This window comes from Prionailurus bengalensis, chromosome E1 (genome assembly GCF_016509475.1).
Source record: "Prionailurus bengalensis isolate Pbe53 chromosome E1, Fcat_Pben_1.1_paternal_pri, whole genome shotgun sequence".
NCBI lineage: Eukaryota > Metazoa > Chordata > Mammalia > Carnivora > Felidae > Prionailurus > Prionailurus bengalensis.
The window spans coordinates 16711657-16732545 of NC_057347.1; the positions used below are offsets into that span (position 1 = coordinate 16711657).

General features: G+C 41.3%; 1 protein-coding gene and 1 non-coding gene across 2 annotated transcripts in view; both read right to left on the minus strand.

Annotated features, from left to right (window-relative positions):
* EFCAB5 (EF-hand calcium binding domain 5) overlaps nt 1–20889 on the minus strand; it is a 194975-nt gene that overhangs the window by 24660 nt on the left and 149426 nt on the right. Inside the window, 4 exon segments of the mRNA XM_043585552.1 lie at nt 4353–4505; nt 7537–7765; nt 14317–14486; nt 16866–17155. Coding sequence (XP_043441487.1) covers nt 4353–4505; nt 7537–7765; nt 14317–14486; nt 16866–17155 — 842 coding nt within the window.
* LOC122486290 lies at nt 15399–15505 on the minus strand. Its single transcript, XR_006298127.1, has one exon. It is a non-coding gene; the product is annotated as a U6 spliceosomal RNA (small nuclear RNA).

Genomic DNA, 20889 nt, shown 5'->3' on the forward strand with positions numbered 1-20889 from the left:
GACACAATTCAAAGATGTGGTGGTTTTGCTAAGTGCAGCTGGGGGAAGGAGGTCTTGGTGGGGACACCCTTGCTGCTCTGGGGGCTAACTGCCAAACAAACACCGAATGCTATTTTCACTTTTTACCTTTTTTCATAAAAGCAAAATCCTCTTCGGATTTCTTTCAGTTAGCAAAAACAGATACTACTGAGGGCCTTTGGAAAACAGAAGTGGGCTAACATGAACTTCTGGAAGGTGGGAATAATAGCATCTGTTCATTCTCACCTTATATATTACACATCATTTAGTATTTACCCTCCTCTGCTTTGTTTTTCTTGTGAAAAACATTTTTTAAAGAAAGAATGAAATATATAGAAAATAGCAGAAAACATCACATAGTAAAAGTAGGTATTGTTTTGTGAAACTTCAGTCTTAAGTGTGTGTGTGTATGTGTGTGTGTCTGTAAGGGGTCAGGACATAAAATGGTTTTCATATGATAGGTCAAAGTCAATATAATTTTGAGCCACAATGATTCCAAACACTTGGGAGTACCTCAGGGCTTGGACCTCAGACTTTTTTTCTATCCTCACTCATTCTCTTGGTCACTCCCTCTAGTTTCATGGTTTTTGTTTTGTTTTAGGTTATTATGGTAAAATATACATAGCATAATATTATTACTTTAACCATTCAAAGGTGTACAATTTGGTAGCATGAAATGCATTAATGATGTTGTATAACCCAGTCTCAGTTTTCAGTATGATTTATTTGCTAGACTGGATTTTTTCCCCCAATACTAGCTCATATATTCAACTGTCTTTTTAATATCTCCACTTAGATGTCTAACAGGCATTTTAAGTTATAGTTAAAAAATATTTTTCAATTTATTAGGTAACATTTTTTCCGTATGTTTATTGAGCATGGGGTTTTTTTTAATTTTTTTTAGTAGACTTGTCTTTTGCTTTTTTTCTTTTGGATTTTTAAAAAAATCTTATTGATTTGTGTAGAGCAGTGTTAACCCTTTGTTAAATATGTGGCAATTTCCCCCGATTCGCCTAAAGCAACTTATTCTGTCTATAATTTTGGTGCAAGGAAGTTGCACATTATTATGCCATCAATGTATCAGCCTCACTTTAATTGTTTCAGCCTTTGGTGTAGGGTTAGCCATTCTTCCCCAAAGATGGTAAATTCCCTCTCATCCTGCATTTTCTTAGCAATGCTCATGCACTTATATATTCTTTCTCCGAATGAAAATTAAAATCATTTGGTCAACTTAAAAAATTGGGGGATTTTTCTTAGAGTTTTTTGGAAGAAATTATATATATTTTAGAAAGAGAGAGAGAGGGAGTGAGCGGGGAAGGGGCAGAGGGAGAGAGAGAGAATCCTAAGCAGGCTCCAAGCTCAGCTCAGAGCCCAACCCAGGGCTCCATCCCACGACCCTGAGATCATGACCTGAGCCAAAATCAAGAAATCAAGGACCAAATGCTCCACTGACTGAGCCACCCAGGAGCCCCAATCAGGGACTATTTGTAAAGGCCTGGGTAGTATATAGAATCCCAGGCCTAGTAACAATAGGGAGTTGTTACCACACTTAGCCTGAAGAGGCAAGGGAAGAAAGTGACTACTAGAACCTGGAAAGGACAGCTGTATGGAGAGAGTCATCTGACTGAAGGTGTAGTGGCCTTTAGTAGAAGAGTACAGCCAATCTATAGCAACCTGGCAGAGAGACTGCCAGAAGCAAATTACCCCAGCCTCACTCTCTGTGTGTCCTGCATCTCCTATTGGTATGTCTCATCGGACAAACCTAAACAGAAGCCAAGGAGCCTATTGATACTGTCTACTTTTTGAAGCAGAGCAGGCTGGAGAAGAGAGCAGAATAGACTGGAGAAGCTGCAGATGAAGAAGGAGGAGGTTTAGGAAGTTAGTAGAATTAAGTGCTTGGAAAAAGGTATCCCTACTGCCACCCACAGCCATTTTTAACACCAAAACCTCACCTATCTTCCACTTAGGACAAACCCCTGACTACACCCTTGGACAGGTGCACTGGTCTCTGCCCAGCTGTGACCTCACCCAGACCCTGGGCTGCTGAGTGGTCCTCCTCCTCATTCTGGGGATGATCTTTTTCACTCCATAACATGACTTAGATGGACAGTGACCCTTGTGATCTTGTCCACAGCATTGTGATTGTGAAAACTACATGCCCCTGAAGGCACACTTTTTGTTGACTGCTGTGGGTGATTTTAACTTTCTTCACAGTGACCTAGATATCATTTCCCTTAAGGCCCAAACAGGGGTCTTCTTAGGTGTGGACACTGGCCAAGTCAAATCCTCCCCAGATCCCATACTATGACTGTGGCCCATCAGACCTGGTGGTCTGTCCCCCACACCAAATGGTCCTCACCCACCTCACCCCCCACTGAGTTGTCCACCCCCCTTCTGAGGGTACTTGGAGGTTCCCATTCCTACCCCACCCCCAGGAGCAGCACCCAGGACTAGGGTTCTCCACCTCCTCAGTCTTTTCGCTCCATCAGAGAGCTCTGTGATTCTGCTCTTTGGCCAAGGCCTCATCAGCTTGGTCCAGCCACTGAGAGAAGAAAGAAGAAGGCTGGAGAGAAGGGGAGAGACACATGTGGAGGGCTAGCAGAGGGACTGAGAGACCACCAAGGTGATGCTATCACCTGATCAGGCACCACGCAGGATTGTTTAGCCTTTTTGTTTGTTTGTTTGTTTGTTTGTTGATTTATTTTGAGAGAGACAGAGAGAGCAGGAGGGGCAGAGAGAGAATCCCAAGCAGGCTCCACACCCAGAGCAGAGCCCAATGCAGGGCTCTGAAAACTCATGAATTTTGAGATCATGACCCGAGCCAAAACCAAGAGCCAGTTGCTTAACTGACCAAGCTACCCAAGCACCCTTCTTTTTTCTTTTTTAATGTTTATTTATTTATTGAGAAGGAGAGAGCAGGAGAGGGCAAGAGAGAGAGAGAGAGAGAGAGAGAGAGAGAGAGAGAGAGAGAGAAAGAGAGAGGGAATCCCAAGCAGGCTCCATGCTGTCAATGTAGAACCCAACATGGGGCTCGATCACATGAACTGCAAGATTATGACCAAAACCAAGAGTCAGATGCTTAATCGACTGAGCTCTCCAGGCACCCCTTTCTTTTTTTTTTAATTTTTTTTTCAACGTTTATTTATTTTTGGGACAGAGAGAGACAGAGCATGAACGGGGGAGGGGCAGAGAGAGAGGGAGACACAGAATCGGAAACAGGCTCCAGGCTCTGAGCCATCGGCCCAGAGCCCGACGCGGGGCTCGAACTCACAGACCGCGAGATCGTGACCTGGCTGAAGTCGGACGCTTAACCGACTGCGCCACCCAGGCGCCCCGCCAGGCACCCCTTTCTTAAAAGGAAGACAGACACCTTTCCACCCATTCTCACTACATGCAAAATCTTAACATTAAAATTAAGTGTAAAAAAAAAAAGGAGAGAGAGGCAAACCAAGAAACAGACTCTTAACTATAGAGAACAAACTGATGGTTACTGGAGAGGAGGTTGATGAAGGTGGGGGGGGATCGGTTACATAGGTGATGGAGATTAAGGAGGGCACTGGTTGTGATGAGCACCAGGTGCTGTATATAAGTGATGAATCACTAAATTCTACACCTGAAACTAATATTTCACTGTACATTAACTAGCTGAAATTTAAATAAAAACTTGGTGGGGGGGAGTGTAAAGAAGCACAACAAACATTCAGCAAAAACTCATTACATTATAGATGGGCCTTTTTTCTTTAACTGGTGTGATGTAATCATGTCTTTCCAAAAGAGTAGTGCCTCATTCCTTCCTATTTCACCCATACGATTCTGGTGGGGGCTGCCAGTTACTGTAAACTCCGCCAGCCCCACCCCCGGATGGGGGCCATGTCTCAGGATAGACTAAAAATGCTCTCTTGGGTTTTCCAAATTGAAACAAGAGGATTCTTTTTTAGTTACTAAGCATCTGGCTTGCCCTATGGAGAAAGCCTATCTTAAACTGGAAGGACCAAGCTAAAGTGTAGAGGGAAGCACACATGAGACTTTCAGAGAGAAAGAACATGAGAGAGTGCTGACGATATCGAATTCCTGGTTCTTTCTGGTCATCCTGGAAGCCAGCCTGACTCCTGTCCATTCTTCATTTTGATCACACAAGTCAATCAATTCCCTTTTTTGCCTAAGGCAGTTTGAGATGGACTTTTGCCACTCATAACCAAGGATCTTGAGTTGGGATCATGGGAAGTACGTCCCCAGTTGGCCTAATAGCTAACTAAATATACTTTTAGCATATTAGCAAGACAATACTATCTAGAAACTCTGTTAGAGGTCTAACATTGCCCCACCTTGCCTACCTGCTTTGGGCCAGGCTCGATGAAGTATGTAGTGATGGTCGTGATGTCAGATGTGATCTCACAGAGCCAGGCGATGCCAGTGATCACAACATGCAGGATGTGCTCCCTGCTGTGGACGTAGTGATAGGCAGTGCTAAAGACATTGGCAACACCCTGTAGAGACAGAAAATTTTAATTGTCTTTTGAAAAAATTGTTTTTAATGTTTATTTTTGAGAGAGAAGAGAGAAAGAGTGTGAGCAGGGAAGAAGCAGAAACAGGGAGACACAGAATCCTAAGCAGCTCCAGACTCTGAGCTGTCAGCACAGAGCCCAACATGGGACTTGAACCCACAAGCTGTGAGATCATGACCTGAGCCAAAGTCGGACACTTAACTGACTGAGTCACCCTGGCACCCCAACTGTCTTTTCTTTTTTTTTTTTTTTTTTTTTTAAATTTTTTTCAACGTTTATTTATTTTTGGGACAGAGAGAGACAGAGCATGAACGGGGGAGGGGCAGAGAGAGAGGGAGACACAGAATCGGAAACAGGCTCCAGGCTCCGAGCCATCAGCCCAGAGCCTGACGCGGGGCTCGAACTCACGGACCGTGAGATCGTGACCTGGCTGAAGTCGGACGCTTAACCGACTGCGCCACCCAGGCGCCCCTGTCTTTTCTTTTTAAAATAGCAGAATAATGCACCAATTGGCTTATCTTTTTTTAATGTTTATTTTTCAGAGAAAGCACAAGTGGGGGAGGGGCAGTGAGAGGGGGACAGAGGATCTGAAGCACTCTGTGTGCTGACAGCAGCGATCCCGATGTGGGGCTCAAACTCACGATCCCTGAGATCGTGACCTGAGCTGAAGTCTGATGTTCAACCACTGAGCCATTCAGGTGCCCCAGATTATCTTTTTAAATTAATGATGACCTACTTCAGACAAAGTATTCATCAGTTCTCAAAAGGCAGTGTTCCAGATTCTACTATGAAAAAAAAGATCTCAAGAAATCAAAGATGTAAGGAGATATCTACTACAAGATCCGCATAACTTTATTATGTTTCCTGATAATCATCCAGTGAAATTTGTGATATGTGCTATCAGAGAATAGAGTCAGAAGAACAAGATAAAGTTTGAAATGAGAAAAAATATTTAAAAGCCAGGTGCTAATGACAGCCTTGGGCAGATGGGTAGGAGCTGCCCTGATATGATGCAATTTCAATTTCTGGATCTTTCTGTCCTTTTTGTCATCAGATCAGTACAGGTTGTACTCTGGTCCAAGGCCTGCAACATGCTAGATAACACAGTCTTCTTATAGGCAATGAGAGAGGCTGTTACACAGAAAAGGGGGATGAAGTCCTTAGAACGCATCTGTTGTCTTGTTGTCAAGAGACTCTAGGAACCACAAATTCTTCAAGACTATATGAATTTTATAATACAACCCGAGGCATCTAAGGGTAACTCAGGACACTCTACCTCTAGGTCCTGGAGAATCTATTTAAAGTTCATATTGAGGGGCACCTGGGTGGTTAAGTGTCCAACTTCAGCTCAGGTCATGATCTCACGGTTCGAGGGTTTGAGCCCCACGTCAGGCTCTGTGCTGACAGCAGAGGGTCTGCTTGGGATTCTCTCTCTCTCTCTCTCTCTCTTTTCTCTCTCTCTCTCTCTCTCTGCCCTTTCCCCACTTGAGCATGCTTTCTCTCTCTCTCAAAATAAATAAACTTAAAAAAATAAAAAATAAAGTTCATTTTGACATCGTCTCTAATAAGATTATATATAATTCACCTACTGTTAACTCCATACTCCTCCATTTTCTTCTTGATATCTTTATATCATTCTTATATCAGATAAGAGTGAATCACATTATTAAGAAGATGTCCAGGGGCACCTAGGTGACTCAGTCAGTTAAGGGTCCAGCTCTTGATTTCGGCTCAGGTCATGATCTCACAGTTTGTGAGTTTGAGCCCCACATTGGGCTTTCTCTCCCTCAAAATAACTAAATAAACATTTTTTTTTAATGTCCAGAGAAAAAGATTCCACCACTTTCCTCAGTTATACATCCAATAAATGGGAAGAGAAAAAAAAATTTTTAAGTTTATTTATTTTGAGAGAGAGATAGAGTGGGAGAGGCAAAGAGAGAGGGAGAGAGATTCCCAAGCACAGTGTTCTGTGCTGACAGCACAGAGCCCAATGAGGGGCTCGAACTCACAAACTCTGAGATCATGACCTGAGCTGAAATCAAGAGTTTAATCTACCTGACTGAGTCACCCAGGTGCACTGAGAAGAGAAAATTTTTAAATTGTGGTAAATAAACATAAAGAGCCAGACGCTTAGAGGGGAATACGTGGTAAAGGCATAGCAAGTTCCTGATTGTTGCTACATCCCAGTCCATCGCCTCCATAAAGGCTTTCAATCTTTCTTCATTGCAATTACTATTCATAAAATCAAATTAAAATGCTTGTAGAAATAAATGATCCAGTTATAGTCTTAAAAGTGCTTATCTTTTGGAGCACCTGGGTGGCTCAGTCGGTTAAGCATCCAACTTTAGCTCAGGTCATAATCTCCTGGTTCATAGATTCAAGCCCCATGTCGGGCTCTGTGCTGACAGGTCAGAGCCTGGAGCCTGCTTCGGATTCTGTGTCTCCCCCTCTCTCTGCCCCTTCCCTGCCCACACTCTCAAAAATAAATAAACATTGAAAAAAATTTTAAATGCCCATCTTTTTCGTGATCTAATTTGAAAACATGAATACTCAAGAAACATTTAGGTTTCTTCCTACATCCTTCATCCTTAAAAATCATGACACTGAAACCAAGAGTCATGGGAATGCATTTGTGGAAAGAGTAAAAGATTTCTAGGTTCCCCCTACTAATAAAACATAAATATCTCCCTTCTAAAGATTCATTCCTACTTTGTGGGTCTTAGTTAGTAGTCTAATGGTTGGATTTCAGTGCTACAGCATAAAATGCTGTTCCTATAATTAATGCAATAGGACACATATTAATAATCTTCCCAGAAGCTAAAGCATAGATGAGGCTGAGAGTCCTTCTATGTGTAATGGAAAACCTCTCCAAAGACTGTTAGACATACACAGTAATCAGGAACAAGTATGATGACACTATCTATTTTCATCTGGTTTTAGGTTTTGCTTTTTAAAAAGTATAGAAGGAGAGGCCATCTTACCATTGCTCTTGAAGAATTCCTCCATGACTTACCTGATAGAATCTGATCTCATGAGGCACAAAGACGTTTATTTTTTGGGGATCTCTTAGGGTGTCAACAGCCATGACCCCAAAGACCCTCATATATGCATCCTGAAGAGGCAGAGCCAGGAATGAACCATTTTGATCACTCTTCTTGATGGAATTGTTCCAGAAGAAGACGTTCCCATGGTGCTGAACCTGGGGGACATGTATTGGCTTCCCTTCATCCACTACTGTAAAGCTGAGGAATAGGAATTAGAAGGTGGTAGAAAGGCACGGGAGAAGGCTTTAGATGAAACCGTGCAGGAAATTAGATCAATTCGATTCGGCGGCAAGATGGCGGCTTAGGAGGACGCTGGGCTCACCGCACGTCCTGCTGATCACTTAGATTCCATCTACACCTGCCTAAATAACCCAGAAAACCGCCAGAGGATTAGCAGAACAGAGTCGCCGGAGCCAAACGCAGACAAGAGGCCCACGGAAGAGGGTAGGAAGGGCGGCGAGGCGGTGCGCGCTCCACGGACTGGCGGGAGGGAGCCGGGGCGGAGGGGCGGCTCGCCGGCCAAGCAGAGCCCCCGAGTCGGGCTTGCAAAAGCGGAGGGGCCGGGCGGACTGTGTTCCGACAGCAAGCGCGACTTAGCGTCTGGGAGGTCAGAAATTAACAGCTCTGCTCGGAAAGCGGGAAGGCTGGAGGACAAAGGGAGGGAGAGCTGCTGAGCCCCCTGACAACAGAGCTCAGTTTGGTGGGGAACAAAGGCGCTCGCCAGCGCCATTTCCCCCGCCCATCCCCCAGCCGAAATCCCAAAGCGAACCGGTTCCTGCCAGGGAACTTGCTCGCTCCGCGCAAACACCCAACTCTGCGCTTCTGCGGAGCCAAACCTCCGGCAGCCAGCGGATCTGACTCTCTCCCGCTGCCACAGGGCCCCTCCTGAAGTGGATCACCTAAGGAGAAGCGATCTAAGCCTGCCCCTCCTGCCCCCAAGCACCTTGCCTACCCACCCCAGCTAATACACCAGATCCCCAGCATCACAAGCCTGGCAGGGTGCAAGTAGCCCAGACGGGCCACACCACTCCACAGTGAATCCCGCCCCTAGGAGAGGGGAAGAGAAGGCACACACCAGTCTGACTGTGGCCCCAGCGGTGGGCTGGGGGCAGACATCAGGTCTGACTGCGGCCCCGCCCACCAACTCCAGGTATACACCACAGCACAGGGGAAGTGCCCTGCAGGTCCTCACCACGCCAGGGACTATCCAAAATGACCAAGCGGAAGAACTCCCCTCAGAAGAATCTCCAGGAAATAACAACAGCTAATGAGCTGATCAAAAAGGATTTAAATAATATAACAGAAAGTGAATTTAGAATAATAGTCATAAAATTAATCGCTGGGCTTGAAAACAGTATACAGGACAGCAGAGAATCTCTTGCTACAGAGATCAAGGGACTAAGGAACAGTCACGAGGAGCTGAAAAACGCTTTAAACGAAATGCATAACAAAATGGAAACCACCACAGCTCGGCTTGAAGAGGCAGAGGAGAGAATAGGTGAACTAGAAGATAAAGTTATGGAAAAAGAGGAAGCTGAGAAAAAGAGAGATAAAAAAATCCAGGAGTATGAGGGGAAAATTAGAGAATTAAGTGATACACTAAAAAGAAATAATATACGCATAATTGGTATCCCAGAGGAGGAAGAGAGAGGGAAAGGTGCTGAAGGGGTACTTGAAGAAATCATAGCTGAGAACTTCCCTGAACTGGGGAAGGAAAAAGGCATTGAAATCCAAGAGGCACAGAGAACTCCCTTCAGACGTAACTTGAATCGATCTTCTGCACGACATATCATAGTGAAACTGGCAAAATACAAGGATAAAGAGAAAATTCTGAAAGCAGCAAGGGGTAAACGTGCCCTCACATATAAAGGGAGACCTATAAGACTCGTGACTGATCTCTCTTTTGAAACTTGGCAGGCCAGAAAGAATTGGCAAGAGATTTTCAGTGTGCTAGACAGAAAAAATATGCAGCCAAGAATCCTTTATCCAGCAAGTCTGTCATTTAGAATAGAAGGAGAGATAAAGGTCTTCCCAAACAAACAAAAACTGAAGGAATTTGTCACCACTAAACCAGCCCTACAAGAGATCCTAAGGGGGACCCTGTGAGACAAAGTCCCAGAGACATCACTATAAGCATAAAACATACAGACATCACAATGACTCTAAACCCGTATCTTTCTATAATAACACTGAATGTAAATGGATTAAATGCGCCAACCAAAAGACATAGGGTATCAGAATGGATAAAAAAACAAGACCCATCTATTTGCTGTCTACAAGAGACTCATTTTAGACCTGAGGACACCTTTAGATTGAGAGTGAGGGGATGGAGAACTATTTATCATGCGACTGGAAGCCAAAAGAAAGCTGGAGTAGCCATACTTATATCAGACAAACTAGACTTTAAATTAAAGGCTGTAACAAGAGATGAAGAAGGACATTATATAATAGTTACAGGGTCTATCCATCAGGAAGAGCTAACAATTATCAATGTCTATGCACCGAATACCGGAGCCCCCAAATATATAAAACAATTACTCATAAACATAAGCAACCTTATTGATAAGAATGTGGTAATTGCAGGGGACTTTAATACACCACTTACAGAAATGGATAGATCATCTAGACACACGGTCAATAAAGAAACAAGGGCCCTGAATGAGACATTGGATGAGATGGACTTGACAGATATATTTAGAACTCTGCATCCCAAAGCAACAGAATATACTTTCTTCTCGAGTGCACATGGAACATTCTCCAAGATAGATCATATACTGGGTCACAAAACAGCCCTTCATAAGTTTACAAGAATTGAAATTATACCATGCTTACTTTCAGACCACAATGCCATGAAGCTTGAAATCAACCACAGGAAAAAGTCTGGAAAACCTCCAAAAGCATGGAGGTTAAAGAACACCCTACTAACGAATGAGTGGGTCAACCAGGCAATTAGAGAAGAAATTAAAAAATATATGGAAACAAACGAAAATGAAAATACAACAATCCAAACGCTTTGGGACGCAGCAAAGGCAGTCCTGAGAGGAAAATACATTGCAATCCAGGCCTATCTCAAGAAACAAGAAAAATCCCAAATACAAAATCTAACAGCACACCTAAAGGAACTAGAAGCAGAACAGCAAAGGCAGCCTAAGCCCAGCAGAAGAAGAGAAATAATAAAGATCAGAGCAGAAATAAACAATATAGAAACTAAAAAAACTGTAGAGCAGATCAACGAAACCAAGAGTTGGTTTTTTGAAAAAATAAACAAAATTGACAAACCTCTAGCCAGGCTTCTCAAAAAGAAAAGGGAGATGACCCAAATAGATAAAATCATGAATGAAAATGGAATTATTACAACCAATCCCTCAGAGATACAAACAATTATCAGGGAATACTATGAAAACTTATATGCCAACAAATTGGACAACCTGGAAGAAATGGACGAATTCCTGAACACCCACACGCTTCCAAAACTCAATCAGGAGGAAATAGAAAGCTTGAACAGACCCATAACCAGCGAAGAAATTGAATCGGTTATCAAAAATCTCCCAACAAATAAGAGTCCAGGACCAGATGGCTTCCCAGGGGAGTTCTACCAGACGTTTAAAGCAGAGATAATACCTATCCTTCTCAAGCTATTCCAAGAAATAGAAAGGGAAGGAAAACTTCCAGACTCATTCTATGAAGCCAGTATTACTTTGATTCCTAAACCAGACAGAGACCCAGTAAAAAAAGAGAACTACAGGCCAATATCCCTGATGAATATGGATGCAAAAATTCTCAATAAGATACTAGCAAATCGAATTCAACGGCATATAAAAAGAATTATTCACCATGATCAAGTGGGATTCATTCCTGGGATGCAGGGCTGGTTCAACATTCGCAAATCAATCAACGTGATACATCACATTAACAAAAAAAGAGAGAAGAACCATATGATCCTGTCAATCGATGCAGAAAAGGCCTTCGACAAAATCCAGCACCCTTTCTTAATAAAAACCCTTGAGAAAGTCGGGATAGAAGGAACATACTTAAAGATCATAAAAGCCATTTATGAAAAGCCCACAGCTAACATCATCCTCAACGGGGAAAAACTGAAAGCTTTTTCCCTGAGATCAGGAACACGACAAGGATGCCCACTCTCACCGCTGCTGTTTAACATAGTGCTGGAAGTTCTAGCATCAGCAATCAGACAACAAAAGGAAATCAAAGGCATCAAAATTGGCAAAGATGAAGTCAAGCTTTCGCTTTTTGCAGATGACATGATATTATACATGGAAAATCCGATAGACTCCACCAAAAGTCTGCTAGAACTGATACAGGAATTCAGCAAAGTTGCAGGATACAAAATCAATGTACAGAAATCAGTTGCATTCTTATACACTAACAATGAAGCAACAGAAAGACAAATAAAGAAACTGATCCCATTCACAATTGCACCAAGAAGCATAAAATACCTAGGAATAAATCTAACCAAAGATGTAAAGGATCTGTATGCTGAAAACTATAGAAAGCTTCTGAAGGAAATTGAAGAAGATTTAAAGAAATGGAAAGACATTCCCTGCTCATGGATTGGAAAAATAAATATTGTCAAAATGTCAATACTACCCAAAGCTATCTACACATTCAATGCAATCCCAATCAAAATTGCACCAGCATTCTTCTCGAAACTAGAACAAGCCATCCTAAAATTCATATGGAACCACAAAAGGCCCCGAATAGCCAAAGGAATTTTGAAGAAGAAGACCAAAGCAGGAGGCATCACAATCCCAGACTTTAGCCTCTACTACAAAGCTGTCATCATCAAGACAGCATGGTATTGGCACCAAAACAGACACATAGACCAATGGAATAGAATAGAAACCCCAGAACTAGACCCACAAACGTATGGCCAACTCATCTTTGACAAAGCAGGAAAGAACATCCAATGGAAAAAAGACAGCCTCTTTAACAAATGGTGCTGGGAGAACTGGACAGCAACATGCAGAAGGTTGAAACTAGACCACTTTCTCACACCATTCACAAAAATAAACTCAAAATGGATAAAGGACCTAAATGTGAGACAGGAAACCATCAAAACCTTAGAGGAGAAAGCAGGAAAAGACCTCTCTGACCTCAGCCGTAGCAATCTCTTACTCGACACATCCCCAAAGGCAAGGGAATTAAAAGCAAAAGTGAATTCCTGGGACCTTATGAAGATAAAAAGCTTCTGCACAGCAAAGGAAACAACCAACAAAACTAAAAGGCAACCAACGGAATGGGAAAAGATATTCGCAAATGACATATCGGACAAAGGGCTAGTATCCAAAATCTATAAAGAGCTCACCAAACTCCACACCCGAAAAACAAATAACCCAGTGAAGAAATGGGCAGAAAACATGAATAGACACTTCTCTAAAGAAGACATCCGGATGGCCAACAGGCACATGAAAAGATGTTCAGCGTCGCTCCTTATCAGGGAAATACAAATCAAAACCACACTCAGGTATCACCTCACGCCAGTCAGAGTGGCCAAAATGAACAAATCAGGAGACTATAGATGCTGGAGAGGATGTGGAGAAACGGGAACCCTCTTGCACTGTTGGTGGGAATGCAAATTGGTGCAGCCGCTCTGGAAAGCAGTGTGGAGGTTCCTCAGAAAATTAAAAATAGACCTACCCTATGACCCAGCAATAGCACTGCTAGGAATTTATCCAAGGGATACAGGAGCACTGATGCATAGGGCCACTTGTACCCCAATGTTCATAGCAGCACTCTCAACAATAGCCAAATTATGGAAAGAGCCTAAATGTCCATCAACTGATGAATGGATAAAGAAATTGTGGTTTATATACACAATGGAATATTACATGGCAATGAGAAAAAATGAAATATGGCCTTTTGTAGCAACGTGGATGGAACTGGAGAGTGTGATGCTAAGTGAAATAAGCCATACAGAGAAAGACAGATACCATATGGTCTCACTCTTATGTGGATCCTGAGAAACTTGGCAGGAACCCATGGGGGAGGGGAAGGAGAAAAAAAAAAAAAAAAGAGGTTAGAATGGGAGAGAGCCAAAGCATAAGAGACTGTAAAAAACTGAGAACAAACTGAGGGTTGATGGGGGGTGGGAGGGAGGAGAGGGTGGGTGATGGGTATTGAGGAGGGCACCTTTTGGGATGAGCACTGGGTGTTGTATGGAAACCAATTTGTCAATAAATTTCAGAAAAAAAAAAAATAAAAAAAAAAAAAAAAAAAAGAAAAAGAGGCACTCTAACTAATAGGGAGGTTTTCGAGAAGCCACCTCTCTCTGCCTGTGAATAAAGAATAAAGCAAGGAAAAAAAAAAAAAAAAGATCAATTCTCCATTCATAGTTATTGTCATTATATGTCAGAGAAGTGGACTCATGAAATTACTAGTTTGGAGAGTCTGACTTTAGAAAAAGATTAAAAAGCAAGCTTAGCTCATACCAGAGAAAACATATATGAACAGGATGCTGGAGACATAACTTATAAAGCAGGCAGAAATAATTGAGCTGATGTTGTGAGGCAGAGTTCCAACATGGCAAATCACTGCCTAGGAGTCAGCTCTAGAATTGACCAGGTGAAATTATTTAAGACTGGAAACCCATCACCTCCCACTCCAGAAGCATTGGTGGCCTGAGGTCTTTCTCTCTTGGGAAGTTAACTGGGATTTCTATACTAGTTTATTTCAGAAAGGGAACTATTTTTTTTAGAAGTGTAAAACCAACCTCTTCAAGAAATTCTTACCTGATTCCCTTCATGTCCCTGTAGAGTACCCTGTTCAGTACAAATGGAGCATCATCTAAAGTAGAAGCTACGTTCCTCAATAGAACATTCCCTCTATCAGGCAGTAGTCTGTTTTCTTCTAAGAGGGAAATGTGAGCACTGATCTTCTTATTTCCATGGGATTCAGCATCCTATGTCAAAATGTTTCTGATGATGTATTTGGTGATTAAGAGTTATTCTCTTAATCTCGTCTCCCATCATTAGCCAGTTTGTGCATCTGACCACAATAATTACCATTCATGGGCAGCGGGGAAAAGGCTGACACCACAGCTGTCTCCTAAACCTGAGTTTTTGGTTTTGTTTTTTATTTGAGAGAGACAGAGAGAGAGAGAGAGAGAGAGAGAGAGAGAGAGAGAGAGAAGGAGGGAGAGGGAGAGAGAGAGAGAGAGAGAGAGAGAGAGAGAGAGAGAGAATCTCCGCAGTGAGTGTGGAGCCTGATGAGGGGCTAGATTCTACAACTGTGAGATCATGACCTGAGCTAAAATCAAAAGTTGGACGCCTAACCAACTGAGCCACCCAAATGCCCCCCAAATCTGAGTTTTAATGAATGGAATGGATTTACTTTATGTCAACTAGACTAAAAAAAAAATCTCTCAAGTCTTCTCAAATTTAGAGGTTTAAAACTTGTATCCCTTTGGACTATAGTCATATTGTCTCAGCTTCAGTTAAAAGTATTTATCTTAGAGGGCCAGGGCAAGAATATGGCTTCATTTAACTCATATTTCTTGAGTACATTTTCACCATCTACTCTAAAGGAAAAAATGCTCTCAGGGAATTCTTAACATAGTTTGGCTATGATATTTGATTTATGCCAGGAAAAAATTTCTGGGGTCTCAGATTTCAGAGTTTATGCAACTACTATTTCTAACTAAAATAACAGAAAATTCTCTGTACCTAAAATATTATTATGTTATTAACAATATTGTGTTGACACATTATTGAGCATGTCCATAATTTGGGGACATGAAAAATGTTTTCCTTGATTTTTGCCTTCCCTTTCTATATATTTGGGTTTGCTTTTTTTTTTTTCTTTTCATTTTTGGAAAAATATTGAATGCTTCACAAATTAGCATGACATCCTTGGGCAGGGGCCATGCTAATCTTCTCTGTATTGTTCCAATTTTAGTCTTTGTGCTGTTGAAGCAAGCACTGGGTTTACTTTTCATGTATTTTTTTCCTTTTGCCTTTATTCTTCCTTTTCTACATAAAAGATCTATAGAGTAACTAGCAAATGTAGTAAGATTTCTCTCAGGGTACCACAGACCTCTGAAACAAGTTGGAGTAATACTTGTTTTTCTAGATTGGTCTTCTGCTCCTGGTCACACCATTTCAAAGTACATTGGAAAATTCAGCCATTCAGTTGATGAATCCATTAATTAAGTGCTGCTATTTAATTGAGCTGAATGGCTCCAAGTTCCCTGGACTAGTGGAATCTGTGATTTCTATCTATCTCTATCTATCTATCTATCTATCTATCTATCTATCTATCTATCTCAGCCATGCTGGCTGTTTCTGTCCGGGAGGGGCAGCAAGCTGGGAGTGCCTGAGGGGGTGGCAAAGCTGTGGGCAGTGGTCCATCAGAGTCATGTGTTTTAACTGACATGATTCTATAATAGTATCAGCTTGTTTCTAGGCAATGAAATATTGTGTGATATTGGATCCTACTTCCTAATGACCTTATGATTTAAATAGTTTCTTTTAAAAATTTTAATGTTTATTTTGAGACAGAAAGAGAGTCAGCAAGTGGGGGGAGGGGCAGAGAGAGAGGAGAGAGAGAGAATCCTAAGCAGGCTCCATGCTGTCAGCACAGAGTCCAACATGGGGCTCGATTTGATGAACCATGAGATCATGACCTGAGTGGAAACCAAGAGTCAGACACTTAACTGACTGAGCCAACTAGGTGCCCCTTAAATTGTTCCTTTAAAATTTGTTTCATTTTAGAGGAAGAGAGAGACAGTGTGTGCAAGCAGGGGAGAGGGGCAGAGGGAGAGCGAGAGAGTCTTAACCAGGCTCCATACTCAGCGAGAACCCCACACAGGGTCCGATCCCATGACCTTGGGATCATGACCTAAGCCAAAATCAGGAGTTGGATGCTCAACTGACTGAGCCACCCAGACGACCCTAAATAGTTCCTTTTTAAACTGACTCCTAAAACATTTTTCAAGGGAAATGTAGCTTGAACTGCCTGTACCATCTCCTTACTGGTATTTTTCAATATTAGCCTATTGTCTTCTCCAAGCTTATTGACTCTCAGCACAAATGAAATTAGAAATCCCAAGACACAATTCTGTCTCTTATGCCTCTCTACTGCTACCTTCCCAACCTGCAATCATTCCTGTTGTGTCTTTCCTAGGCTTTGGGTCACTGTAATGTTTTGGAATGAACGAAACATCTATAGCAGTACTCAGTAATTTTTCAAGAGAATTTAGTGTGCTCCCCCTTTGCAACCATTGAACATCACATACTAGGAGGAAATTTTTCCTCTTATATTTCACTTTAGAAAAACATACCTGGGTGAGGGCCTTAAAGGTCTCGGTGTACACTGGCTCCAAAGATACCCCGCTTGTCTCTGCAGCATGTTGGATTCGGTATAGCCACTTCCGCCTGGCACAATTCCTCAGGTTCTCAGTAGGGCTCCTTTCTAAAGCATTCATCAGAAACTCCACAACAGTTTCCAGAACATGATCTTCATTGCCCCTGAGTTCAGATACAACCAACTGTATGTATTTCTGAAATTGTTTTGAAGACATCCTCACTTCTTGACCAGGGTGTGGCTTTGGAAATTGGATGTGTAGTTTAGCTAAAAGACATAAACACAAAATGAAGAACTAATCAAAAGTTCATTTATCTATGGGGGAAATTTTCATTCCCCTTTTATAGCAGACTGAAGCCCCTGACAACTGCTCCCCATGGAAAACCAGGTATATCAAAAGCATCTCAAAGCCTAATGAAACATCTTACAGTGACTTCCTGTATTGAACTCACAATATCCTGTGTCATCTTCCCTGTTTCTGTTTTGTTTTTTTAACTCCACCACTCAGCCAGCTGAAACTCCAGGGTCAACTCTGACTCCTCCCTACTTTTTACCTTCCATATCCAATAGGCCACTTAATCCTATCCTGTTAGCCTTTGGCAATATATCTTGTTGCCACTCTTCTCCATTCCTAATTCCATAATCCCAAACCAGTGTTAGTCACTTTATACATAATTAGATTACCAATAGTAAGTCTCAATACATATTTATAAAATTAAATCAAAACAACTTACAACAAAAAGCAGAATCAGGCCTATAAATACAGAGAGCAAACTGATGGTTGCCAGAGGGAAGGTGGGTGGGGAGATGGACAAAAAGTGTGAAGGGGAGTGGGAGATACAGGCTTCTTGTTATAGAATGAATAAGTCACATGAATAAAAGACATAGCATAGGGGATATAGTCAATAATATTGTAATAGCTTTGTATGGTGACAGATGGTATCTACACTTGAGGGGAGCATAGCATAACAGATAGAAAAGTTAAATCACTATGTTGTACACCTAAATCTAATGTAACATTGTGTGTTGGTTATACTTAAATAAAAAAAATTAATAAATACATACATGCATACATACATACATACATACATATATACATATCACACAACTGGAATGAACCTCAAAGGCACTAAGACAAATTTATGGCTTTTATTAATCATGGTATTTAAATAATCATAAACACACTCCCCAATTATTGTAAAGAATAAAAATATATCAACATGCAAAAACAAAAACTAAAATGAAAAATAAACACAATTTGCAGTATGCAATTCCTGGTTCAAAGTCCTACCATATTCAGTGACAGATGACGATATACTTGAGGTAAGCATAGCACAATATATTGAGAAGCTGAATCACTATGTTGTACACCTGAACCTCATGTAACATAGTATGTTAACTATGCTGAAATTTAAAAATTAAAGATAAATAAAAATTAAGAGATAGGGGGAAAAGTCCTACCATATACAGATCCAGTTCATTTTCCAATAATATCTACCCATAATACCATATAGAAATTATTTGCCCTAGTATCTCCATTCTACTCATGGTCCTGACAATGCCTTACACACTTCTGCATCCACATCTCTTCTATTTTTTTAATTGTACAATTATGAATGTGCTGCCAAACTTAAGCATTTGCAATAACACATCTTACTCCATGCTCCTACCCTGTTTCATCCCCTGCCCCCCCACAGCCCCATCAATAACCTGCGATTTTGCTTTTGCATTATCTTTCCCTTCCTTTTATTTTCCCAGTAGTGTTATTGTGTGTGTGTGTGTTTGCGTGTGCACTTCTAAACAACATGTAGTTTAGTTTGGCCTATTTGAAAATTTCAGGAAAAGGACATCAACTATATCTATATCTATATCTATATCTATATCTATATCTATATCTATATATATATACACACACACATACATACATACATATACACACACATATATATATACATAGATGTGGATGAAGCTAGATGTATTATCTAAGTGAAATAACTCAATCAGAGAAAGACAAATACCATATGATTGCACTTATATGTGGAATTTAAGAAACAAAGCAGATGAACATATGGGAAGACAAGGAAAAAAGAGAAGAGAGGGAAACAAAACCACAAGAGACTCTTTTTTTTTAAATACTATTTTACTTATTTATTTTTATTTATTTGATTTTATTTTTTATTTTTTAAAATTTACATCCAAATTAGTTAGCATATGGTGCAACAATGATCTCAGGAGTAGATTCCTTAGTGCCCCTTACCCATTTAGTTCATCCCCCCCTCCCACAACCCCTCCAGCAACCCTCTGTTTGTTCTCCATATTTATGAGTCTCTTCTGTTTTGTCCCCCTCCCTATTTTTATATTATTTTTGTGTCCCTTCCCTTATGTTCATCTGTTTTGTCTCTTAAAGTCCTCATATGAGTGAAGTCATATGATTTTTGTCTTTCTCTGACTGACTAATTTCACTTAGCATAATACCCTCCAGTTCCATCCACGTAGTTGCAAATGGCAAGATTTCTTTTGATTCTTTTTGATTGCTGAGTAATACTGCATTGTATACATACACCACATCTTCTTTATCCATTCATCCATCCATGGACATTTGGGTTCTTTCCATACTGTGGCTGTTGTTGATAGTGCTGCTATAAACATGGGCGTGCATGTGTCCCTTCGAAACAGCACACCTGTATCCCATGGATAAATGCTTAGTAGTGCAATTGCTGGGTCGTAGGGTAGTTCTATTTTTAGTTTTTTGAGGCACCTCCATACTGTTTTCCAGAGTGGCTGTACCAGCTTGCACTGCCACCAACAATGCAAAAGAGATCCTCTTTCTCCGCATCCTCGCCAACATCTGTTGTTGCCTGAGTTGTTAATGTGAGCCATTCTGACAGGTGTAAGGTGGTATCTCATTGTGGTTTTGATTTGGATTTCCCTGATGATGAGTGATGTTGAGCATGTTTTCATGTGTCAGTTGGCCATCTGGATGTCTTCTTTGGAGAAGTGTCTATTCATGTCTTTTGCCCATTTCTTCACTGGATTATTTGTGTTTTGGGTGTTGAGTTTGAGAAGTTCTTTATAGATTCTGGATACTAACCCTTTATCTGACACGTCGTTTGCAAATATCTTCTCCCATTCTGTCGATTGCCTTTTAGTTTTGCTGATTGTTTCCTTTGCTGTACAGAAGCTTTTTGTTTTGATGAGGTCCCAGTAGTTCATTTTTGAAAACCACAAGAGACTCTTCATGATAGAGAACAAACTGAAAGTTGATGGAGGGAAGTGGGTGGGAGATTGGCTCAATGGGTGATGGGCATTAAGGAGGGCACTTGTTTTGATGAGCACTGAGTGTTCATATATATATGTGTGCGTGCGTGTGTGTATGTATGTATATATATAGTTTTATGGGACTTATTTTTTTTAAATGTTTTTATTTATTTTTGAGACAGAGAGAGACAGAGCATGAGCAGGGGAGGGGCAGAGAGAGAGGGAGACACAGAATCTGAAACAGGCTCCAGGCTCTGAGCTGTCAGCACAGAGCCTGATGCGGGGCTCGAACTCATGAATCGCGAGATCATGACCTGAGCCAAAGTCAGACGCTTAACCGACTGAGCCACCCAGGCGCCCCGGGACTTACTTTTTTATTCCACATCATGCTACCATATCCATCCATGTTTTTCCTGTAGCTGTGATTCATTCATTTTTACCACTGTATACTATGTCATTCTGTGTGTATACCACCATTGATTTATTCTCCTGTCAGTGGGCATGTAGGTTGTCTCCAGTGTTTTGCTATACATGTCTTCCGGTATGCATGTGGAAGTTTCTTTGACATTCATTATAAATTAATAAGTCATAGGGTATGTACCCTTCTTGTTTACATTTCAAAATTTCTCCTTCCTGAAGAAGGCTTCCACCACGATATCTCCTTCCTTTGGAAGACAAGCATCTATTCTATACCATATGTTTGACAATTAACAAATACTGCCTATTACTTTTGGTCCTCCTAC